The sequence below is a fragment of the Corylus avellana genome, chromosome ca7 (genome assembly GCF_901000735.1).
Source record: "Corylus avellana chromosome ca7, CavTom2PMs-1.0".
Taxonomy (NCBI): Eukaryota; Viridiplantae; Streptophyta; class Magnoliopsida; order Fagales; family Betulaceae; genus Corylus; species Corylus avellana.
This window is the reverse complement of record NC_081547.1, coordinates 2,448,455-2,474,740: the sequence shown is the minus strand read 5'-3', so window position 1 is coordinate 2,474,740 and position 26,286 is coordinate 2,448,455. Positions and strand designations below refer to the sequence as shown.

At 35.3% G+C, this 26,286-nt stretch overlaps 2 protein-coding genes across 3 annotated transcripts in view; one reads left to right on the top strand and one right to left on the bottom strand.

Moving 5' to 3' along the window:
* The window catches only part of LOC132188675 (mitochondrial outer membrane protein porin 2-like), a 25,764-nt gene extending 791 nt beyond the window's left edge, over positions 1 to 24,973 (top strand). Inside the window, exons 2-7 of one of the 2 annotated variants that reach the window (XM_059603196.1) lie at positions 22,013 to 22,076; positions 22,183 to 22,250; positions 23,636 to 23,746; positions 23,827 to 23,913; positions 24,028 to 24,236; positions 24,349 to 24,973. In XM_059603196.1, coding sequence (XP_059459179.1) covers positions 22,028 to 22,076; positions 22,183 to 22,250; positions 23,636 to 23,746; positions 23,827 to 23,913; positions 24,028 to 24,236; positions 24,349 to 24,655 — 831 coding nt within the window. In that variant the 5' untranslated portion in view covers positions 22,013 to 22,027 and the 3' untranslated portion in view covers positions 24,656 to 24,973. Of the gene's footprint in view, positions 1 to 21,905; positions 22,077 to 22,182; positions 22,251 to 23,635; positions 23,747 to 23,826; positions 23,914 to 24,027; positions 24,237 to 24,348 lie in introns of those variants that run through there. The other variant, XM_059603195.1, reaches the window with a different exon arrangement.
* Positions 8,323 to 17,220, bottom strand: LOC132186093 (calcium-transporting ATPase 2, plasma membrane-type). Its single transcript, XM_059599896.1, has 7 exons — positions 16,646 to 17,220; positions 13,806 to 13,860; positions 11,776 to 13,724; positions 11,286 to 11,444; positions 10,591 to 10,762; positions 10,182 to 10,480; positions 8,323 to 8,825 (listed from the first exon to the last, which is right to left on the bottom strand). The coding sequence occupies exons 1-7, from the start codon at positions 16,823 to 16,825 to the stop codon at positions 8,586 to 8,588; spliced, it is 3,054 nt and encodes a 1,017-aa protein (XP_059455879.1). The 5' UTR covers positions 16,826 to 17,220; the 3' UTR covers positions 8,323 to 8,585.
* Positions 24,974 to 26,286: the final 1,313 nt, after the last annotated feature.

Below are 26,286 nucleotides of genomic sequence, written 5' to 3'. Positions count from 1 at the left end.
ATGTTCAAAACATGGTTCAGAGAGAGAGTAGTGCTGGGTTTGGATCCAAAAGTTTTGTGACATCTTCCTGTGATTGCTCAAGCACAAGTCAAAGTTGGTTGGAGACTGCTCGCTTGGAAGGCATTGCGAAGATTTTCGAAGTTTGTTGCTCTCAGTAAATCTCCTCGTTTTCTTTTCTTTATTTGAAGTTTTGCCTTTCTTGATACAGGCTCGGGAATTCTTCGGTTTTTCAAACCATACAGCTTATTTATCCGTGACTTATTTTGATCACTTCCTTTCAATCCTGCCCATAATTGATGTAAGCAGAATTCTTTGATTAATCTTTTTACCTAATTGGTTTTTCATGTTTTCCAAATTTCTGTAATGGTTGGATGTGTGTATATATATATATATATATATATAGGATGGGGAGCTTTTGGCCGTTCGATCACTAGTCGTAGCATGTTTGTCTTTGGCAGCAAAGATGGAGGAGGGATGGAAAACTAGGCCGGATCTATCACAACTGTCAGATTTCTAATTTGAGAAGGAGGTGACTCGGAAAAATGTGCTGATTGTTCTCGAAGTATTAGAATGGAAAATGACTCCAATTACTCCTTTTCATTATCTGCATTATTTCATTAATAAATTCTGTGGTGAAGCTATACCGGAAGGATTGGCCCCTAGGGTTGTGCAACTTATTATGGCTGCCACCAAAGGTAATAATATATATATATATATATATATATATATATATATATATATATAACGTTAAAGATTGGCTTCAAATTTAGTACTGATTTCTGAGTTTTCTTTGATCCAGAGATCAATTTAATGGATCATCGGCCATCGATTATAGCTGCCTCTGCAGTATTAAGAGCGTTTGATGGTCAATTAACTAAAGAACAATTCGAGCTCAAGATGAATGATGTGATTTCATTGTGGGGATCCATAGAAAATGTGAGTTCTCTTGTGGATTGAAATGGGTATCTTGAAATTTAATTAAAGAAAAATAAAAGTTTGGCCAAACACACATGCAGGAACATATATTTTCCTCTTATTATATGATGGAGAACATAGCGATGGGAAAAGTTAAGACACCCAAGCCGCCAGGAGGTTCCTCAATCCATTCAAGCTTAATAGGTGTCGTTGAGAGTTCTTCTCATACAGTTGCTGTTCGCATTAAGACGAAACTCGATTTTTTTCAGCAACCAGACACATAGTTAGCGGAATTTGATCCTCTTAACAAAGATTGATTTATTTATTTTTGCTGCATTCTAGGGTCGTTTTGATTGAGTTGATTCTTGACATTACATTGATTTGTAGGTGTCATCACTGTTGTCTACATGCAATAGAATCTATTGTATGAATTGTAGTTTTGATTAGGATTCCATTTTCAAAAACCCAATAGAAGTTTCAGAACTACCAAGAAGATGGAGAAAAAGGAAAGTGAATAAATAAAAAGGGATTTTTTTTGGGTGGAACTCTCTCCTTGTGAATGCTTCCCCCCTTCCTCTCAAGTCTCTTTTGGTTTTTTTTTACCAACCTGATCAATTTAATTAAACGAATCAAACTCTTCAATCTTGACAAAATGTGTTTTAAACAAACGAGTGACAAAAACCAACCCGCCTAACCTGTTAAATAAACATATTGTGTTGGGTTGATCCGAACATGACCAATTTCAATCCGATTCAACTTGGGTTAAATTGACCCAAATACTTGGAATGACCTAATTTATACAATTTCATATCTTATAAGTAAAAAAATATCAATTAGACACATTCAGTACTAGATTCATGGCAATCAATATCCAATTATTCATAGCCATAATTAATATCAACCAAAATAATATTACAGTACAATAAAATTCATGAAGAAAATAAGATTGCATTCCAACAAATAAGATGTTAAAGCCTTCTCACTAAACATCAATTTACAAAATGAAAAGTAGATTGAGTTGAAATGTAATATATTGTTCCAGAATATGAAGACGATCGCTATGTTCAATACTTGGTTGACACAGAAAGCAGCAGTGGTTTTGGATCCAAATGCTTTTTCCCAAGCACAACTCAAAGCTGGTTGAAGCGTGCTCGTTTGGATGCCATTCAGTGGGTTTTAAAAGTTTGTTTCTCTCTGTAAACCTCTGTTTTTTATTTCTTTCTTTCCTTTTCCTTTTATCGTGATTTTCTTTTCTTGATTCAGTTTGCTGAGATGAATGGTATCCATTCGAATACAATTTTCTTGTCTTTGACTTATTACGATCACTTCCTTTCGGTGCTCCCCATTGATGTAAGCAAAATTCTCGATCTTCTTGTGGGTTCTTCCGATCTCCGGTGACGGATCGAATCCTCCAAATTTATGCAATGGGTTGGATGTTAATGTATGTAGGAAGTATTAGTAATAATCAATCGTTGGTTGACTGAAGAAAAATTGATGCTCATGCTGTCGTCTGTTATCCCAACATGGATCTATAGAAAAGATTGAGTTCCTCTTCGTTGGTATTAACTTATCTTTGAGCACAATTGATGCTCATGAAGAATCAAACTGATTTTTTTTTTGTTAATATATTGCACGCAGGAACAATTATTTTCCTTTTATAAGAGAACGTTGATGGAACATGTTAATACACCCAAGCAAGAAGTTCCCTCAAAATTATCATCAATGCATTCAAGCTTAATCAGTTTTGTTGAGAGTTCCTCTCATCCTGCTGCTGTTCGCATTAAGATAAAACTTGGTTCCAAAACCCCTGATTAAAAGAGAAGATGTATGTAATAGCTACCGGAATTTTGATCCTCTTAGCAACGATTTTTTTTTAATCAATTGCATTAAGAGGGTCTTGACCGACAAAGATTTCCTTCAAATTAAGTCAGAAGAAATTCCTCCAATTGAAAACTCTTTTCCTTTTTGACGTTGGATTCTTGATACTAGATTGGTTTTAGGTGTCATAAGTGTAATTGATTAGGATTCCATTTACAAAAGTTTCACAATGACCCTAGACCAAACTAAGATTTCTTGTCATGAAAGCATAAATGATAAATATATTAAAATTTAAACGAAAGAAAAGAAAAAATAATTGTTTCACCTCAATCACTTATAAAAATGGAACCTAGATTTTTTTTTTTTTTTTTTTTTTTTCATTCTAAGTGGGGGAAGGAAAAAGGAAAATTATAAGAATACAAACAAAATTAACAAAGAAATCCTAATAATAGTCGGAGATGGGTCAAATAAATGATTTGGCCCTTCAAACAAACCAAAACGGCCAAAAGAAGCTGTTATAAATGGCAATATTCCGTAAACGAAATAAAACCCCAAAGGGTTGCCAACACAACCATCTATGGTCGGAAAAGAAGAACAAAGCCGACCATCAGTAGTCGGGAAGGAGAGGAACAACTCTGTCGAAAATAGAAAACAAGACCAAAACAAGAATCTAGCCAAAAAAAAAAGAAACACTAAGAATAGAAAATTACATTGAAAAATAAAAAGACAATTTGCACGCTTTGAACCCCTTGATCAATCTGCCACTGCTGTGTCTTGGAAATCCTCACAATGCCAGATTGTGTTCAAAATGGAACCTAGTTGTTTGCATTGCCAAACTCCTTTTGAAAGGATTGAGATTGGTTCCTCAAATCATTATATGACCTCTCGGCAATTCTATGACGAGAATTTGGATTTTTCCCTATATGAGTGAGAAAAGCACAATCTTTTCCATTCACTTTCTTCCAATTCTTGAATCCATCAACAGTGAATGCATTGTGCGTAGGATTTCCTGATGGCTTATAAAAGAGAAAGCATGGCAAACAAAAGGCTGCATCTTTATCACGCGAATATTCAAGCCATGACGGAAATAGCTTGAACCATGAAGGTTGAAAGCGGCGAAGATGGCATGCTGATCCAGATCTTGGGTATTTTGAGAGAGTAGGTTGATACAGACCAGTTTTAATGTAAGCTCGTCGAATTTCATCCCGTCGATTAACATCATAATCCAATATTTGGGGACGTGATCCAAGATCATGCTCCAATGAACTAATATCAATTTCATTGATGTCTACTTTTCGAGATTTTGTTGGAGGATTTTCAAAAGTTAGAATATCAACTTTAGGGGCTGGCAATAATGCATCACCGACATTGGCTTCTGAAATTTGTGCATTTTTTCTTTTAAAAAAGTCGACCATTGTAGTTTGCTTTTCCATAATCTACAAAATCAAATAAATTATAAAATGTTAAATGATTGAGTTAAAGTTAAACTAGTGTAACTTTAACTAATCTAATGTCAAATAAAAATAATAAGCAACTACTTCTTACTAAATGTTTTGGTAACACAACTAAAATAAGCAAAAGCATAAAAATATATGCCCCAAATAGTAAACACATCATAAAGTTTTCAATAATTAGAACTTACTATTCCTACCTAATTTTTGGTAATCATTACTCATAACTTTTTTTAGTAATCATAAATCACTACTTCGAAGGCTTCCAATAATAAAAGAAAAAATCCAAAATCCAAAATAAAAAATAAAAAATAGGGGCCTACCTTTTTCGATGAAAAGGTTTTAACTTCTGAGATAAAATTATCTGGTAGCACTTCCCTCTTCTCTGTACTGATAATACTAGGAATCACTGAGAACCTACAAGAGAAAGAGAAGCTAAGGGGAAAAAATAGGGCATGGAGAAAAAAAGAAAGAGCAAAGTAAAAAGGGAAAGCTAAGAAAGGAAAAGAAAAGAAAACCTGGGTTGCGTTGCTGGAAACAAATTTAATCTTTAGGTTTTCAATTTCAGCAGTTGTATCCTTAACTTTTCCTTTGATTTCAAATAGGATCCTCTGACATTTCATTGTCTAACTAATTAACAGCATATCATGTTAAACTAATCAATTAATGTCATGTATGATGTAATTCTCATTTGACATGTCATGTGACATGTTGCACAATTGTATTAAATTATAAAAATATACTCATATCAAACAAAAGCTACATGACATTAATTGATCGATTTGGCATGACATATCGTTACCGTTAATTAATTGGATGATGGGTCGACGGAAAAACCTATTTTAAACCAAAAGAAAACCTAAAGACTATTGTTGAAATTGAAAAGTTAAGGACTAAATTGAAAGGGGCATGTTAGACACCCATCTTTCAACCATCTTCTTTTTTTTTTTTTCACAAATTCAATAGTGGATTCATTCATTCACTATAATGATGGTTCAAAGAATGAATTCTATCATTTTTTAAATTGAAATCACATGAGAACCGAAGGACAAAATGTACTTAAACCTCCATAGCTGGCCACCAAACTCATACATATTCTTCCAAGCATCACCAAAAACTTCTTTTAAACCCTACAGTTCATCCTCCTCACACTCTTTTCGTACCAACCAATAAAAATCACAAAGCAAAAGGGAAAAAAGAAAAATTGCATTCTCGGACCCCCCCAAGAGCATATTCCACAACCGCACCTATCCAAACCTCAAAAGTACCGTTAAACTCAATAAAACAACCCAGAAACAGGTATGATGACACCATCAACAGACCTCAATCATTGGCTTGAAGCTATATACAAAGAAACTACACAATGGGTCAAAGAGATTCACCTTGATTTGAGAGAAAAAGTCCGCCTGGAAGGTTGCCGGAGGGAGCGCACCAAGCATGGTCTGAAATCAACACCATTAGGTTTTCTCCTGCAATGAGGCGGGGTCACTGGAAAAGAGAGATCGGGTGGAGAGAAAAGAATGAAAAAGCATCTTGTCAAATTTGCGAGAATACCATGAACGTCCTCAAAATCACGAATCAGCCTCCCCTTTTTTCTTTTATTTTTTAATTATCGAAGTAATTTACAATCAAACATCCAAAGATGAAACAAAAAAAATAAATACCTGCAGAAAGTTGTGGATGGCGGGTGGACAGAAATATCAATTCTCTGTATGTGGCTTCTCTCTCGCTCTGTGGTTGTGTGACGAAAAGAAAAATGGAAGGGGAGAAAAAGTACGTGGATGAAACTCTGGAGGGAAAGAAATAGAAAAGGAGAGGGAAAAAAACGAAAAGTTACAGCCAGTAAAATAGTCTGATAAAATAAATAACATTTACTTTTGCTCTTTTGACCATTCGGTTAAACTCTATAAATTTGGATTTTCTTTAAATTTGAAAAAACTCACAAAAATAATCATTTAACAAACTCTTTATTCTATTTCAAATTTAACTTTCAATTATCAAGTGCAAAAAAATGAAAGTTATTTAGTTTTTTAATTTTATCTATTTATTTTCCTTTTCTCTCATCTACCAAGAACAAAAATAATAATAATAATAATAATAATAATAATTAACTAAAATAGAGGATGATATAGAGAGTTTAATATTTTGTTCATTTTAAAAGTGACTCTTCAAATTTAAAAAAGTAAGTTTTTTGCTTTAAATTTAATTTTTATTTGAAAAACTCAATATGAATGCTCTTAAATTTGAAGAGGAGGTCTGACAGATATTAGATTTAACTCTTGATAAAGAGTTTGATAAATGAGGTTTTTTGTAGATTTTGTTAAAATTTTAGAGAAATGTTAGAAATAGAGAGCTTGATGTGGATGCTCTAACCCCTTTATAGCCATATAGAAATTCATACACAAAAAATAAAGGGACAAGGCTTCTTTTTTTTTTTTTTTTTCTTCTTTTCTTGAAGGTGGGGAAAAAACAAATTTAGTCCTTAGGTTTTTATTTTATTGATCTTACGGGCATAATGTTAATTAATTAGATGGTATGTTGAAGGGGGAGTCTATTTAAAACTAGAAGAAAAATTAAGGACCTAAATATTAAAATTAAAAACTTATGGATTAAATTGAAATCGCAAAAGAATCTCGAGTCTAAATTTGAATTTTTTCCAAAAATAAATTTTGAGTATTGGGGTATTACATAAATGGTTGTAGGCTTGATATTCAATTTAAATCCAGGCAAGAAATATAAAGGGATTGAATTTTTTTTTTTTTTTTTTAAAGAAAAAATATCAATATATTTCATAGAATCAAATAACAGATGGAGAAGACTTCTTTATCGTAATTATATCACAGATACATTCGGGAGTTTTCTCCAACCAGTTTCTATCTATGATACCGTTGGTTGTATTCTTAGCCAACCTATGTGCCGCACCATTAGTTTTACTGCTCACATATTCAATTTTCCAGTCAACGAAATAATGAAGAGTTGTACGGATATCATCAATCAATTGACCCATCCTACTGCTGTTGGGACCATTCTCTTTCACTGCTTCCACAATATTTTTGGCATCACCTTCCAGAATTACATGCTAAGGTGAGCTTTTATTAGCCTTCCAAAGAAACAGCTTCTGATTTTGGATTGAATAGCTTGCTTCCAGTGAAAAATTAGAGATCTCCTGTAATGGGGAGATGGGATGATTGGGGATAAATAGTTAGGTTTCAATAGTTTCCTTTACTGCATATTGTTTGAACTATTCTTGAATTTTCGTTGATGGAGTACTTGATTTTTTTAGGGAACATTATCATTTGGATTTTAGGACTCGAGTTTCTAATTTTTTGACATTAAAACTGGAGTTATGCCTCATTTTCAATCCAAAACATCCTTAACATTTATTTCAATTTTTTCTAGTTTCTCTCTCTTCTCGCCCCTCAATTTCTTTCTATCCTCCCTCAACTGACTACAGCTATGGTTCTCGAGTTCCATGGTGGAGGTGGGTTAACCTTTATGGTTGTGGTGGTTGTTTGAGAGAGAGTCTAAAATGCTTTGACCTCTTATTTTAATATATTTATCATTTATGATTTGGTCCCTTTCAATAAAAAATTTTGGCTCTATCCCCAGCCGGAAACATCCCCAAATGGCCAAAGAATTTTCGAGATTGCATGAAGAATGAGTTTAGGGTTTAGGCAAAAATTACGAGTGGAAAGAAGTTGTTTGAACCTATTTGAATGTATCACATTTATGACACAAGGATTTTATGATTTTATGATGGAAGATGTTGGGTGCTTGAATTTCAAGAGCGTAATATTTTTATTTGGAGTAGCTTTTTAAGAGAAAACTTGGATCTCATAACAAAAAACTTAATGATTACAACTTTACAGCATATTTTATTGATCTCAACTGAGTCTATAAGTAGACTTATAGACTTACATTATAAAATAAGATAATATTAAAATCCTACTAGCAAATCCTATCAAGATAAGATAATTAACCTTATTTAAAAGATAATTATCCCTTATTTAACTATTTCTCTTAATCTTAATCTTATTACCAAGGGAGACTATTGGTCTCCACCTGGATCATAACATAACATTCCACCATGCTCCTGTGCCGACGTCCACATCAACCCATTTGCATGGTGGCTTCACTCTGAAACTTAAATATCTGGGATAAAATAACTAACATTATTTGCCTTTACAACCAAAGTAAATGAAGGAATTCGAGCTATTACAATGACTTAGTAAATATGTCCTTGGCTAATAAGAGAAATAAAAGCTGAAAATAAAACGGTCATACCAAAATATCTACAAAGTAATGCTATTCTTCACATGAGTTTTTCACACCAGCCAGTGGCATGTACCTGAGAAGACTTCTGCCGACAAATTTGATGACGTAGGCTTTGACCCATGTGGCTTATACAGGGATCATCTTTAAGCCAGCAGCAATTGGCATGCCCAAAAATCCAACGACTACACTAACGAACCATTGTGACAAAGTGAGAGGTGATGTGTTTGCAAATGTTCCCAGGAACTCTACGATTATGATTTGGAAGAAAGCAGTTGCACTGAGGACGACCACAAAAACATAATTATCCAGAATGCCTTTGAAAACGTTGATTTCCTCCATTTCGCGTGAGCTTACCTCATTAAAAACCTGTAGAATCAAGTAGGGTTAGAAATTGAAGTATAGTTAACTAAGAAACTGAAATTACTCCATGTAAACTATCTTTGTGACTCCAACAAATTGCTGTATTTCATTCAGACAAAAGCCACGTGTTTTAAGACAAAAATTGCAACAATTCCTTATCGAGAGTAGAAACAAACTGCTGAGTTGTTTGAAGTAACTCTGCTGAAAAGATGGTTATAACCTTGAATTAATTCATCAATATTATTTTGTGATCATAGACGGGAACCGGCAAGCCCAAGGATGCAATGGTCTAAATGATACATCCAACCGGTGTTCCAGTAACATATACTTTATAATGTCGTGTCAGGGCTACCAAGTCCATAAGGCCTTTTTTTTTAATAATCAGGGTATCCGGATCTGTGGAACACCGTGCAAAGCACCGTCTCCACATGGGTCGGGTAAAATTCAGACTTTCGTCAACGGACATGGTCCCAATGAATTGTTTGCACTCAAGGGGATCAAACTTTAAACTTGATATTTCATGAGGCACCGGGACCAAGTGACTTACCACTCGAGCCAACCCTTGGGGTTAAGTCCATAAGGCCATTTGACAATGGAAAAGGGGAGTAGCAATGATAAATTCTTCAAAACCATATCTAGTTTAGCAATTATATGATATCCTACGTGACTCCAATTGCTATCACAAGAAAGGGAACACACTTTTGGTGTGAACCCTTTTGAGCTGCAAAAGATAACCACCCTTTCCTTTCCCTTTTAATTGATACGAAGGAAGGCATACATAAATAGTTGAAAGAAATATATTAGTTCTTCTTACTTGAAGTTGCAAATTTTAAATATACTTGATCATGTCAAGATCCTCTATGACTCCTAGGGTATTGTACTGTGACAATCTTTAAATCTCAACCATTGTTTTCGAAATAAATGGTTAGGATTTCGTTACATCAACATCTATCACTTTTAACATGTTAAAATATGGTTAATAATAAGGTAGTAAATGTAGGGTGGGAAAAGTGGTATATGCTGATATGGCAAAATCTCAGCCATTTATTTCGAACATAATGGTTGAGATTTAAGGAATTGTATCAATACTCTAAAAATTGTCAAGGATCCTGATCCATCCCTACTTTCATGTAATTTTTTATTATTAGTATGGTATCTGCACCCTTGGTCCTTCACAACAAATAGGGGATTATTTTTGTTCAAGGAAAGTCTACCCCGACATACATTGGCATCAGCAAACAACATCCAAGAATTAAAAACTAAACCTGCTTGTCATCGTCTACCACTCAAAAAACATCACATTCTACCACTTCAAACATAGTGTTCAACAAGCAGTGCTTGTAGGTCGTTCAGAAAAGTTACCTGGCAAAAGACAAATGTGTTGAAAATAAGGGTGTTTAGGATCAGATCAGAATCCGGGCCTTCAAGACGAAATACTGCTTTCCCTCTTGTCTGAAGCAACCATATTACGACAAATTGATAGACAGATTGCCCTAAGATATTTCTCCACATGACATTACTGATGAAGTTCCCTTTCCTTCCTACGGGGGAACGCTTCATTAAATCATTATTTGGAGGCTCAGTCGCAAGTGCAAGTGCTCCCAGTGTATCCATGATCATGTTGACCCACAATAGCTGAACAGCTGTGAGGGGAGCATTCCCTGAAGCATGATTTGATGCAAAGGCATAAGCAGACTTGGGAAAATGGTTCCTTGAAGGAACAAGCTAAAAATGAAACAAGAATACAAGATCTAGTATGCAGACTTCTAACCTGTCAGGCAAGCAGAAGAGAAGTTGACAATTAATGCAACCACGTTAACTGTCAGCTGAAACTGTACGAATTTTTGTATATTTATGTAAACTGAACGTCCCCATTTGGCCACTGTCACAATTGTTGAGAAATTATCATCCAGTATTATGACATCAGCACTCTCTTTAGCCACCTGAATTTAGTAAAGATTAGTTGAAATTGCCGCACGGTTGTTATTATAATTAAAAAAAAAAAAAAAAAAATCCTAGGCCAAAATAAAAAGGAACTAAAAAATTCTTCAAGCAATGAGAATAGACCCACCACTCCATTATATAAAGAAATGTAAACAAATCAATGATTTATGCTCCGACTCTTTAGCATCAGCTACGCTAAACCTTTTTAGTCATTTTCCTTGATTGAGGGACACATTTCCATCTAAGAGGAGGTTATAATGTATATATATTATGTCTAGCCATTTTGGCATTCCCACTGTACCAATGAACCACTTTCTTCAGATTTAGCCTATCTTCCTCATTGTCAATATTACATAAGAAACATAATAAGAAAATAAAATCCAGATGTTTCAAATAAAAATGGAACCTAGTTAAAAATAACATAATAATGTATCTTTTTTATTTCCAGCAGCCATGCATGACTATCTTTTCCGATGGTGGTGCGATAAATGCTGCACTTTGAAAGCACTATAGTATCCTCACCTCAGTTCCAGCAATGCCCATTGCTAGTCCAATATCTGCTTCATGAAGTGCCGGGGCATCATTTGTTCCATCACCGGTCACAGCAACAACCTCACCAAGTGAAGTACGCAAGTGCTTCACCAAAGTATGCTTGTCTAGTGGTGAAGATCGAGCCATAACCTATAGAAAAAGTGAAACTTTTGTGTCACTAATTAGAGAAAACTATACTCAATGTTAAAATTGATTAGATGATTAAATTCACAATTTTCTATTAGCTTAAGTTTTAGGATAAGTGGTGATTTAATATGATATTAGAGCAGAAGTCATAAGTTCAAACTTTAGCTCTATAGCTTTAAATATTCCACGTGTTGGGCATCATTTGTTGAGGGGAGTTCTAACCTACTCATTAAGGGGAGTCTTAAAGTACTAATTAAATTATTAAATTCATCATTTCCTATAACCGTAAGCTTTTAGAATAAGTGGTATTCTATAAATACAACTGAAAAATCACCTGAAGTTTAGGAATTAGTTCAGACATTTCTTCCGGACTCTTCTCTCGGAATACTGGACCTTCAATTGCTATACCATCATCTGTTAGAATTCCACATTCCCTAGCTATAGCCTTCGCAGTATTAATATTGTCTCCTGTAACCATTCTTACAGTAATTCCAGCTGAACGGCAAACTGCAACAGATTCCTTTACACCAGGACGTACTGGATCTTTAATTCCCACCACTCCTATGCAAGTATACCCAGAAACGGGGATAGGATTCTTTGCAGAGAACCCAATTTCCAGTTCCATAAAAGCAAGACAGAGAGTTCGAAGAGCTTCACTAGCAAATTGATCAATTGTAACTTGAAGATGGTTAATGGATGCTTCATCAAGGGGAACAATCTCGCCATTGGCATTGATCACCTTGTCACAGGCAGCCAAAACTATCTCTGAAGCACCTTTACAATGGGCTCGTAAACCTCCTTCAGGAAGCTCCAACACTACCCCCATCCGTTTCTTTACAGAGTTGAATGGCTCAACTTTAACAAGTTTAGATGCTTGCCGCTCAACCTGAAAATCCCCACCAAGTGACAAGCCAAACTCCAATAAAGCAGTATCAGTGGGTGTTCCCAGTATCTCAAATTTGCCATCTTTGTTAACAACAACTTCTCCCCCAGTATTATTAAATATTGATTGTAGCAGAAGTTTCACAGCCGAATCTGGCAGTTCAGAGCACAAGCTAGAAGCGTCATTGGGTTTGCTCACTTCCTTGACGTTCATGCAAATGCATGATTTTACAACAGTCATGTGGTTGGTTGTTAGAGTCCCAGTTTTGTCACTACAAATACTCGTGGCTGATCCCATAGTCTCACAAGCCGCCAAATGGCGAACAAGTGCTTTATCATTCATCATCTTCTTCATGGCAAAGGCAAGGCTCAATGTTACAGCCAATGGCAGCCCCTCTGGAACAGCCACAACAACAATTGTAACTGAAACGGCAAAAAATTCCAACATCTCCAATGCATCATCTCCTGACCAGCTCCAGTGAGTTCCCTCTTGCCATTTACGGTTCAGCAATCCTTGCACCAAAACTGCAAAGGTCACAACAGCAAAGAAAAGACCTATCTTACCTATAATAGTTGCCACTCCATTCAATTTTACCTGCAGTGGGGTTTCATCATCTCCACCTTCACTAAGAGTTGCCATCAGTTTACCCCATTGGGTCCTCATCCCAACAGTGGTAACCAACATCTTGCATGAACCATCTTGAACCTTAGTTCCAGAGAGAAGAAAAGGATTTTCAGCACTCGCCACTACTGGCTCGCTCTCCCCAGTCAAACTTGATTCATCAATTAACACAGAAAATCCTGAAACAAAAAGTCCATCGGCAGGGACTTGGTCCCCAATAGCAAGATGTACAATATCACCAGGAAGTAAATCATATATCGACATTTTCTGCCTGTATCCATTTCTTGTAACCTGGATAGCAATCTTCTTTTTCTCCTTGTCCAAATCCTTGAACTGTAAAGATTGACGATAATCACTTATTGCTGTGACAAAGACAACCAACAAGATGCTTGCAACGATTCCAAGACCATCATGGGCCCCTTTTGGCCATCCTTCCATAATAATGCCAACGATCAAAGAAACAAAAGAACAAACTCCAAGGATCATAAGAGTCATGTCCTGAAGGGCTTCCCAAACAAATACCCAAAAACTCCGTCCTACGCTCTCAGTAAATTTATTGATTCCATATATCTCTCTTCTGCGATTCAATAAATCAACATCAGTACTGAGCCCATCGTTGATTGATGTGGAGAGCTTTTCTGCAATACCAGCTACTCCACCATAAAATTCCAGCTTCTTTTTTTCATGACCTTCAACAATAGATCCCAGTTCATCACCACAAATCTGAAAACCTGCAGCTTTAACTTCCTCAGGTACAGTGTAGTCACTAGGTTGCACACCTGTAGACATAACAATACTGAGAATGGAGAATCTTTTGATGTAATATAATCTAAATTTATAAAAATATTAAAGAAACTTACCTTGGATAAATTGAAATGCAGCTTTGGAAACCAATACAGCAATCCTTAACTTCTCCTACAACATTCAAGATAGAAAAGTAGTTAGTCTCCCAACTTTAAACCAAGTTATTATCGCAATCTTAGTATAATGTTGTATTTGGTAATGCAATCATTGACAACAAGATCTAAGAATAACCACAAGTAACTGGAAAAGAAAAGGGTAAAATACAACTGAAGGGAGAGGTGCAAAGTATGTGAATTGAGAAAAGAGGCCAAAATCATCTTAGTGAGTCGAGAGTTCAAGAGCATATCTTTTTCCATTATTGGTATCTTTCTATCTCGGAGTAGACTAAGGCATCAATCTGAATTCCAAGCCCTATCGCTTGGGAATAAATGCTTTCCTAGCTGCTTGCCGAAGAAACTGGATTACTTGCTAATGTGCTCCCTTAAATTAGGACACAGTTCATATGAAATGCAATGCTAAGTCAATCAGCTACATGATTCTCTCTCTTTTTATTTTGATTGATTAAGGCATCCATGACTAAAAATTCCATCGCAATAAACTTGATACAGAACGGATAAGGAAGATCGATAGCGTTAATGGCGAAACAAGGGTGGAGATTGCTTCACAATCATGACACACTGGTGGCCAGAATTTTTAAGGACACTATCAGCAGTGGAATTTTTTGGAGGCAAAACTGAGCTACAGGTCGTCTTACGTTTGGAGGAGTACTTGGAATTCCCATAATCTTCTAAAGCTAAAGATTTAGTGAAGGAGTTCTAAAAACTACACAGAGCTGGGGGGAATAATATGGAGGATAATTTTATTTTTTTTATTTTTTTTTAAAGGAGAGGTCAAGATGGCAAAAACCATTTGTTGGGGTGGCAAAAATAAATTGTGAAGTAGCTATAGATAAAATTGAAAAGAAGATGGGAAAGTGGGGTTATTTTCAGAGAAATATTTTGGCAACTATGTGTACTACAAAGTCTTTTATAATCGACCCAACAGTAGCTGTAGTTGTGGCAGCATGGAAGGCAGTAAAATTTGGTAGAAAACGTGTCATAGTAGAAGGTTATACATTGAAAATTGTGAATATGTTGCAGAAAGAAGATTGTTGTAAGAGTCGGTATGACCAAGAAAAATGATGTCGAATAGTTTTCAGTCATAGACTGCTACACCCATGACAAGAACTCCACAATTTGGAAATAGGTTTATTCAACCTACAAAACAGAACATTAACAGGAAAGAACACCCACCCCCACCCCAAAGTTTACAAGAAACAAAATAGCTCCACATTCAGCCAATTATGTTCAAGAAGTTACCAATATGGAAGAGTTTTCTCCTTCTTCTCAGCAGTTCTCTCCACAACTGCCAATCACATCTGATCAATGCCAACAATTGATGAGCATGCTGAAACAATATTCACCAATGCCCTTTGTCATGTCTCCAACTTCCGCAAACATAGTAGGCAGTGTGCATAAAGGGGTGTAAACGAGCCAAACTTGAGCGAGCTTTCCTTGTTTGGACTCGGCTCGTTTAAATTTTACTCGAGCTCGAGCCAAGCTAGAAAATTGAGCCCGAGCTCATAATAAGCCGAGCTAGCTCGCGAGCTGGCTCTTATATTTAATTTATTTTTTTAATTATAAATTTAAACTTTAAGTACTCTTAAACGGCTCAAGAAGCCAACTTGCATATAAACATTTGCTTAGTCTGACTAGCTAAGTATGGAGCTTGAGTTAAGACAACAAGACACTTGATTTCGAAGAGAGAGGATATGTATTAGAAAAAACAATCATTAATTTTTAATATTAATATGAGCAACTATGTGAACAACTACCAATTCAAACTTTATACGAGCTGCTCATAAGCCTAACCGAGTCGAGCCGAGCTTGCTTCCTTTAATATTCGAGCCAGTATTTGTGTTCACGAAACACCTCATTTAATAATCGATTCGAGCACGAGCCAAGTTTATACGAGCCGATCCCGAGATCACTCGCAAACGACTTGCTCATTTAACACCCCTACGCATAATCATGATCATTTTTTTTCAAAGAGGACAAGTTATTCTTCTGTCATTGATCTTGATTTTCAACATTCTGTTTTTTCTGCTAATACAATTCACCCTCCCATTCACAGTAATCTAAAACACAATCCTTGGATCCTAGACACGGGTGCCACAGATCACATGATTTGTTATTTGTCATTTTTTACTTCTATTACTATTGTTTCTGTTACACAAATAGGAACTGTCGAAATTTCAGAGAATCTTACACTCACTAAAGTGCTATTTGTTCCTTCCTTTACCTTTAATCAGATTTTTGTCAGTAAATTCATCAAGAAATTACATTGTTGCCGTATCTTTCTTGCTGATTTTTGTTTCATACAGAATCTACACCACTGGAAAACGATTGGGGTGGGTAAGGAGCAAGGTGGATTATTTCATTTACTGCAGCAACATGAGAGTTCCTGATATATATCATGGTCTCATTTGACTTATATGGTACAAATTTGCGGTAGAGATTGGAAGTATTCATTTATCATTAAGGCTGCATTTGTTTCTACGTTAGATGGTTTTTTTAGGAAAACATTTTCGGGAAAATCGCTTATTTTCCTGTAAAAAAATGGTTTCCATTGTTTGGTTGGTAAGAAAAATATTTTTCCATCACAATGAAACCAACCGAAAACAATTCATAATTTCCAAACAATCCAAAATACCACTCGTGCAGGCGTCTTGGAATTCAAGAATCAATTTGTGAATGAAGATTGAATGATTTTGTTTTTTTTTTTTATCTAAGGTTTTCAATTAAAATAGATGTTTTCTGTGAAGTAAATAGAAAAGAAAAAAGGAAAAGCGAGAGACCTGATTGGTACGGCGCATAGCAGCAGCTTCATTGCGCTTGGGTAGATTGGCAGTAAATCGAAACCGTCGCTTCGGATTCTTCACAACGCTACACAGGTTCCTCCATCTCTGGAGCACCTCCTCCGAAGAGTGCTTCGGCTTCACTTCCCCAAAATTATCATTCAAATAGCTCTCCATCATCACCACGACCTTCTTCCTCCGCTCTCACCTTAGCCTCATATATACAAATAGCCTTGCCTTTTCAGAAAAGGAAATTGCAACGAAATTTCAGTGAAGCGTCTACGAAATTGAAAGGTACGGTTAGGTGGGCTCTGACAAAGCTAACACTAATCTTTTTGTCTCCAAATTATGCAGAAATGGAGAGGAGAATGATGATGAAGAAGAAGAAGAAGGATCCGAATTTTTGTGCATCACTTGAGAGACTTCAGCTTACTTCTCTGCTATTCGGCTGGTTTTTTGGAAGAATAATGCGCGAGTCAAGAGCTATTTCTTCGATTTACTGCTATTTTTAGGTTTGTTTTGGATGTGAAATAAATGGTACTCATTAAATTAAACAACAAAATCATGTGGTTACTGGAGAGCGTCGAATCCTACTCCTACGCGGTTCTTTCTTTTCTTTTTTTCTTTTTTTGTGAGTTACGCGGAACTTTTTTTAATTGGAAAAACGCGCTTTTGACACGGAGAAATGAGAACGACAATTTGAAAAGGACGGAGAAAGGGAGATCAGGATCCCCGGCAATGTTATAAAAATTGCCAGCCCCCAATTTTGTTAATCTGGGCCGTCCATTACAACAAACGGCTTAAAAGGGTACCGAACTGGTGCGCCGAACGGACCTAACAAAATTGACAATTTGCTTTCATAATAATGTATTTTTAAAGGAAGGTGACGAACGTGTGCGGCTAAGTCATTGCCCTTGCAACTTCAAATGTGCGACTCGTTCGAGGCAGGTAAACTCGCAATTATTCTCTCCTAATAAGAGTATTTTTCAACACTTTCTCTAGTCTTTTTTTCCTTTTTCTATGTTTATATCATAGCGTGTTCTTTTTAACTTTCTTTTAAGGCTTTGTTTGGTAATGGAAATAGGGTTGACCCAAACACTCTTCATCACCATATCCCAAAAAAAATCAACATCAAAACATTCTAACTTTTTTACTTTTAATATAAAATCATTCACTTTTTATTATTATTCAAATAAAAAAATCACTACAAAACAAAACTTTTTCACTTTTCCATACTACTTTTTCATTTTTTTTATACCAAATATTCTTACTTTTTTTCACATCAACTACAGTGTTTAGGTCATCCTATTTGCCAAACACCCCCTAAATGTTTTGTTATACTGACATCCCATGTATTAGCTAGCACTTAAATTTTTTTATGCATTATTTTAACACAATATTTCACTCTCCTTTTAAATTTTAATGCATTTCATTGGGCCTGAATTTAAATTTTGTATAAAATGTGAGGGTAGATAGGAAACTTACGTTTTGTAAGAAAACATAATATAGTTTGGTACTTTAAATTTATGAAAAATCAAAAGAAAAACTGCTAAGAGTTATAAAGAGTTAGTGATGTCGATCAAATAGCTCGTAATTACATTAAGAAATTTAAGAATAGAGGACGCGTTCGAACAATGTCATTTCGCATTTGAACTCGATCACATAATGTCCTCGAGGGTGAGTGTTAGAGAAGAGCAATGTGGGTTGTCCCACATTGCTCATATATGTGAGACCATCTCCCCTTGTTTTACATATAAGAGAGTTTATTCCACATTAAGAGCTCTTTTTCTTTTGCTTCTATATAATGAGGCTTGTTATGTACAATAAAATCACTCAATCAATGTAATATGTAACTTATAGGGATTTAGTGTGTGGATGTAACTTATAGGCATTATGATTTCTTACGATGAGCTCCTAAAAGCTATGTTCCTACGAGCATTATTATTTTTCTTCCTCGTCATTAAGTATATTAACTACCCTTTTAGTTTATACTTTTTTAATGTGAGATGAAAACCTCACAAATGAATACGAATCAATTTGACGTGAGTCAAGAAGGGGAGTAAAGTAACAAACATTAAGCGTTTCTTAATGCTATTTTCTTTTGGATCCAAGTTTAGATATAATCAGCTCTTTTTTATGATTCCAATGGTATTTAGGTAGCAGTTTAATCGTCTCCCCAATGTTGACATTCTGTATGACCCAAAACTCCAAAAAGGTGAAATTGCATTGCGTATACTTGCTAAGTTCCTACCACTTTACTTTACTCTTTTTGACGAATTGTCATTTGTCACGCAATAAATGTGTGCTGTTCTCGGACGGTATTGCACGCAATCAATATTTCTTTTTCATCTTTGACCTTGAAAAGAAATATATATTAGTCTTGGTTTTTCCAATGGAAAATTCAGCCCCGCCTGCTACTTAAACTGACTTATACGCAGCGTACAAAAATAGTGCTTTTCTTTATGTTTATTTTATGAAAAAATTCGGTTTATCCTCGGAAGTTTCAGGAGTTTTTTAATTTGAACTCTAAAATTTTAAAATTGGTAATATATCCTCCTAATGTTTCAAAAAATTTCAATTTAAACTTTCAGTTACTAATTTTCGGAAATCTATGAAATTACGTAATTACCTTCAAGCTTTTTTTTAAAAAAAAAAATTTCATCCAATTTAACTGAAATTAGTAACAGAAGGTTTAAATTTAAAATTTTTGAAACATTTGGGGGGTACATTGCTAATTTTTAAACTTTGTGGTTCAAATTAAAAAAATTCCTGAAACTTCATGAAGTAAAGTGGATTTTCCCCTTTATTTTACACGTCACTTAATATTATTGTTAATAAAATAATATGACAAGGAAGAAGAATCAGAAATAAACACTAAATTGTTAGAAAAATATTATTCAAGTAATAACAAAATTTAAAATAAATGATAGCTTTGAGGCACAATAAATCGTTATCTTTAAGGTGATATTTGCAATTTGCTAATAGGTTGCTAGCAAATCCCCTTCGGGATACAACAAAACTATGAATTCTACAAATATCAATTTTGGAGAATTATCACAATTTCTTTTGTGAACTACTAAACTCGGGAATGAAAAACTTAATAGTAAATTCAAAGGGGGAGTGTTATTTATAGAGAACCAAAGAGCACAAATGAAAAGCCATAACTTTTCAACTTTTTATAACTGACCGCGGTTAACACATTAATATATGCGTATGTGGTTTCATAACACAAGCTAAGCGATGTCTTTTATAGGGGTGGGCAAATTAATTGGTTACCGATTACCGTTCTATCCCCTGAACGCCTAGCCCCTATCCCTTACCCCCTAGACCTTAACTCCTACCCCATAGCCCCCTATCCCTTACCCCCTAGCCCTTAACTCCTTAACTCCTTAACTCCTACCTCATACCCCCTATCCCTTACCCCCCAGCCCTTAACTCCTACGCCATACCCCCTAGCCCTTAACCCCCGAACCGATGTTAACTGTAACCGATATACCGATATCCTTATCGGTTAAATTTTTTATACCGGTATGTTTATCAGTTCAGTTCGGTCCGGTTATAAATTTCATATCAGTTAACCGTTTAACCGATATAAACCATTAAGTAGAGATGTCAAAACAACGTAGTTTTTGGATTATATATATACCTATGTAACCTTATCTTAATTTGGGTTTGAGTAGGTTTGATTTTTTTTTAGTGATGACATTGGATGAGATTTTTTTGCCTTTGGTGAAAGCATTTTTCATTAACTAGTTTTGTTAGTCTAATTAGCATTCATTATGTTAATTAGTTCATTTGCTTTGGAAAAATGTATTTTATAATATATAAAAAAAAAAAAAAAAAAAGGAGTTGTGGTGGATCAATATAAAAAAACTTCAATTTTTAGCCCCAAAAACAAATATTTGGGTCATAGCAAAAAGTATTTGGGCCTTAAAACAACTAATTTTTAATAAGTTATTTTAGCCCAACAAAAAATATTTGGGTTCTCAAAAGTCAAAAAACTCATTTTTTGCGCAACAAAATAAATCAATATAAAGCACACGGTTAAATCGCTGATTAAACCGAACTGTTTAACCATGTACCGTTATAACTGATAATTTCGGTTAAAATTCTTACTGGTCCGGTATCGGTTAATAAACCGTTTAACCGAAAATTATCGGTTAATAACCGATAAGAGCCAAAATCGGACCGTTTTGACCCATACCTAGGCCTAGTCTTTTCAACCTTGGACACATTGGTTCGAGTCTCAATACCTGCATATTTGCGACTATTGTTTTTGCTCTCATAAAAATATAAAAGTATTGGCAATAAACACATATAACTGCATAATCAGCAGAAAGTACAAAACCGAGAATCATATGACTAAAACTTTATTGTATATCAAAAAAAAAAAAAAGAAAGATATCATTTAGATTTTTTGGGTAATTATGGACAGATTTTCCTAGTTGATTGCAAACTCAATCTATAATTAATCACAACCTTATACACCAACATTTCATTTTCAATAAAAGATACCTAATCCAATCTATATAATAGATTGTATGATCAACATCTATCAAATATTAAATTCAGTATTAGTATTCTCTAGATTTGTAAAGATAGTTATGGATTAAGTTATCTTCTATTATTATATGCAAAGTTATGAGATAATGAATTAAGTAAAATATTAGGACCCTCCTGCAACAACGAGTAAGATCTATTGATCTAATGGTAAAAAAATAGAAATGCAGTCAGAATGAGATATAACGGCCCAATATGCCACATGATGAACACAAAAATTAACACTTATATAGATCTTCATTTTCCTCGTTCTTCCTCTTTTCTTCTTTGTAATTCGTAGTGGTAAAAATTCACCCTCTCTTCTTGCTGAAAAGGGATGCTTCCCTTTCTGTTGTGTTTGTTTTTTCTGGCTTTTTATGTACTTAAAAAAAAAAAAAAAAAAAAAAACAGGGCATAAAAAAAAGAAAAAAGAAAAGAAAAAATAAAGAGTAAGGTCTTAAAGAGATTTGACTTTGGGTACTGTAAATAAAAAATAAACAGAATTTTTTTTGTAATTTTTAACTGTTTAGATTCAATTTCAATACTTTTTTTTTATATATATAAATTGGAATTAAATTTAGACCACTAAAAAACTAAAGAAAATCTCCTTAATTGTTTTAACAGCATTTTATAAATAAAAATACTAGTTAACAATTTGGAGTTGGACGCACGCACATAACATTTACCGATCAATAAAATTGACGGTTGGCAATACGCGTGTCACCCCCAAATCGGTCACAGCCGACCGATCAATCATCATTTTGCCCACGTTCGTCGCCACCACGAAAATCGATCTCTTCCATTTCCTCAACCCTCTCTCCCTCTCTCTCTCTCTGAGCAAAGATGAGCAAGGGACCGGGACTCTTCTCGGACATCGGCAAGAAAGCCAAAGGTAATCGCACTCACTCACTAATCTTACTCGCCTCCGTTCGATTTGATTTCTCTGTTACGGATTCATGCTTTGCATCGATAATCACTAGCTGCTGCTTCCTTTGTAGATCTTTTAACTAAGGACTACAACGCTGATCAGAAATTCACTGTCTCAACCTATAGCGATGCCGGAGTGGTACGGAATCTAGCTTCAGTATTTTATCTTTTTTTTTTTTTTTTTTTTTTTTTAATAATCAATTGCATTTATTTGTATCTAATTAGGGGAAATAGGGATTAGATCGATGATTATTTTTTTGTGGTTTTCTTGTTATTAGTCTATTTGAATTGCATTCTGAAGTGATTTACGACAGCTTGTTGAGTCTTACAAATCCGTAATATTGATTTAGCGACCATTTCCATTAGTTGGATGAGGAACCATATAAGTAGAAGAATTATTTTGTTTTTCGATAATTTTAGACGCTACTAGGTTCTTTCTCACTCTAATGGCTGTTTTCGCTGAATCAATGAGCAATTTGTAGTATGTTATATTCGATTTTATAAGTTGAGATAGTAGTTATTGTTGGCTTTAGAGGTTATTTTTCAGTATGATTTTGATTCTAAAGTTACAAACGAATGCTGCTGGCTGAACCTCCATCTCCTTATAGAAGAAGGAGGTGCAGCATGAGCTAGAGCTCATTGGGATTGCTTTAATTGAAAATGTGTACTAGATAGTGAGGAGTGATGAAATGGGATATTGTTTACTGCTGAGAGGTCATAAGACACTGTCGGTTTTAGTTAAGTTTTGGAGTGTATTTATCATTCACAGGTGTAGTGTGACTTGTGGGGGGTGGCTTGTTGGCCATTTTTAGATAGCATGTGACTGGTACTTTATATGATTTTTCCAGCTGCTTTAGAAACTTCATCAAGCTTCAGTTCACTGTATATCTTGCTTTCCATGAAACTTTAGAACTGTCCTTATGTTATTTGTTAGGGTCAAGATATTGTTAAGTTGACTTGAGTTGTGTGTCCATCATTTGTAAATATTTTGCTGTTGTTATTGTGTATGGCACAGTATTTGCATCATCAATTATGCTGCTATTTTATTTTTCCTGCAGGAGTTTTGATATAGTTTATCCACTGAAGTGATAAGTACCTTTCATGCCAAAGATTATTTTTGAGTTTAGGACCTTAAATTTGTTATATGCACAGATCTGAATGCTGTAGTTTTTTTTTTTTTTTGTCTTACTTTAAGCTCTTTTATCTCTTTCCAATGCAGCTGCTAATAGTCCTATGTTTACTGAAATTTTGCTAGTTTATCTGTCGCTGTATTTCAGTAGTTAATTCTAACAGATGCACCTAAAAGTTATTTTCCAATAATTAGTAGCTAGAGTGATCTGCCTGTGTCAAAATTTTAATTTTCTCGGTTTTTGGTCATGCTTGCTTTGGAATGTCATTTGGTGGTCATGTTGTAGTTATTCCTTCTTTGACTGCTGTGTGTTTTGTGAATTTATGTGCATGTGGGAAGCAACAATATCAACTGCTATTTTTTTATTTTATCCTTTTCTTTCCTTCTAATTCCAGGCACTCACATCAACAGCGGTGAAGAAAGGAGGACTCTCAACTGGGGATGTGGCGGCACAGTACAAGTACAAGAATGTAGTTGTTGATGTCAAAGTTGATACGGAATCAAATGTGGGTTGCCTCCTTTGTTTGAAAATGTTAGTATAGCAAATTTACTTCTTGTTGAGTCATCTTGCATTGTGTCTTTGCAGATCGCAACAACCCTTACATTCACTGAGATTGTCCCATCAACAAAGACCATTGCTTCATTTAAGCTGCCTGATTATAACTCTGGCAAGGTGTGAATCAGCTTCCTTCCTGCTGGGAAATTGTTAAAATAATTGTTGTAGCTAACATGTGTGTCTGTTCAATTTTAATTTTTTTTTTTTTCTTTTTAAAATCTCCTTTGGCAGTTGGAGGTGCAATACTTCCATGACCATGCAACCTTCACAAGTGCTGTTGCTTTGAGCCAATCTCCTGCCGTTGATGTTACGGCCACCATTGGCACCCCAAGCATTGCTTTTGGTGCAGAGGCAGGTTATGATACTACTTCTGGTTGTTTTACGAAGTACACTGCTGGCATTAGCGTGACAAAACCAGATTCATCTGCTTCTATAATATTGTAAGCCTTCATACTCATCACTGGGGGCAATTGTTTCAACTTATTGAAATCTTAATTATATTGAACTTGAGGGATTTAAATATTGTAAGCTCTCTCTCTCTCTCTCTCTCAGGGGTGACAAGGGAGACAGTATAAAAGCATCATATGTGCATCACCTGGATCAATTTAAGAAGAGTGCTGCTGTTGGGGAGATCACAAGAAGGTTCTCCACTAATGAAAACACTTTCACAGTTGGAGGGTCATACGCTGTTGACCAGCTGACAGTGGTGAAAGCAAAGCTCAACAACCATGGGAGGCTCGGGGCTCTCCTGCAGCATGAGGTCATACCGAAGTCGGTGCTGACAATCTCCGGGGAACTCGACACCAAGGCCTTGGACAAAAATCCCAGGTTTGGGTTGGCTATTGCTCTCAAGCCCTGATGGTTTTCTGCCATTGGATGATGTGATGTTGGAATATATAATTTCTATGATTTTTTTGGGTGGCGCATGAAAGGGAGCGCATAATAATTAGTTCCACAGACATATTTCTTTCTGGTTCTCCATGACTGTTCTGTGGATCAATTGTTTTGATACCTGAGGTCTTCCATTGTCTTCTGCTCTCAGTATTTTATCTTTTTTCCCATGCCCCCTTGTAGGCATCTTGATATTTGCACAATTTCCCTAGTCTTTAGGAGTTTAGCTAATTCATATGTTTTTGGAGATGTCACCTTCAAAATAAGCAAGAATCATTTTTTGCTCTGTTTTGGCAGATTGCGAATCATTTTTTGCTCTGTTTTGGCAGATTGCGAAGTAGTGCTAGTGCTTCGTGGTATGATCATCTCTATTATTAATTAAGCAAGAATCTAGTTACTTTTCAATCACCAAATTTTCTCTACATAATTTTAGAAATACCCTTCATAGCTAGGGGTGTAAATCGCACTATGTGTGCAGATAATACCTTTATTTTTCATCTGAATCCACATTATGCGAATGGCGAATTTTAGAACAGGCGGGCAGAATCTGCTCATAACCTCACACAATTGCGTTTTTTTTAACCAATTGCTTGTGACATCTACTTTACATTTTTTTTTTTTTTTTTTAACATGTCCACACAAGAGGGGAAGGGAGGATTCGAACTAGTGACTTCCGTTTATAAGGCGTGGTCTCTAGCCGATTGAGCTATCTCTTGGAGACTGGACTTATTTTTTTAGAACGTGAGAGAGAGACGGCAGCAGGGACACTATGGCTACGGAGAGGGGAAAAAAGAAAATAAGGGAGTAGGGCTTCGTTTTCTGTATTTTTCTTTCAATGAAATGGCGTGGTTTTGGGATTAAATTCCAAAAAAAAATGTTGTTATATAAGACAACCATATAAAGGTAAGTGGAGGCAAATAACTTCGATACTACCCATATTCCGCTGCGGGTAGTGGATAACCCAGGTTAGAAGCTGAAAATCTTTCCTTCTAAAATGAATTTTATGTTTTTCTTTTGTTTAAATTAATTAATTATAGGAAAAAGAGAAGTAGATGCAGTTCGTTCCTTAAACGAAAGCTTCAATCTCATTGAAAACACTACTCGAAGATGACATTTATGGTATAGATTGGTTTACATACAGTTTTGACGATAATCCTATCTTTCCGTTGGTTGGTTGAACCTAGAAGAGGTCGTAGAACGCTATAGCTATACGCTTTAATAGATACTACGCTGATTGTAGTGAAGATGCAGGACTTACGCCATGCTATGCTATTCCAGAATCCTTAACGCTAGTCATTGAAGGATCCGAGTTTAGAGAAAATACAGGGATCCGTTTGTTAAAAAAGAAAAATAAAATGTTAGGCCTTTCGTTTTCTAACGTTAACACAAGATCTAGGATTCAAAGCAAAACCCATATCCTGAAGCCACGAACTTGTCTATTTGTGCCTCATAGCGAAATAAGAAATAAGGGCAAAAAGTTCTTCCAAGGTGAACAACAGATAGTTTCACATGCATGCTAAATCAACCACACAAGGAAAAAAAGCTTAGTACAATATGCATATTCATGCCACAGCAAGCATATAACACAATTATTGTAGA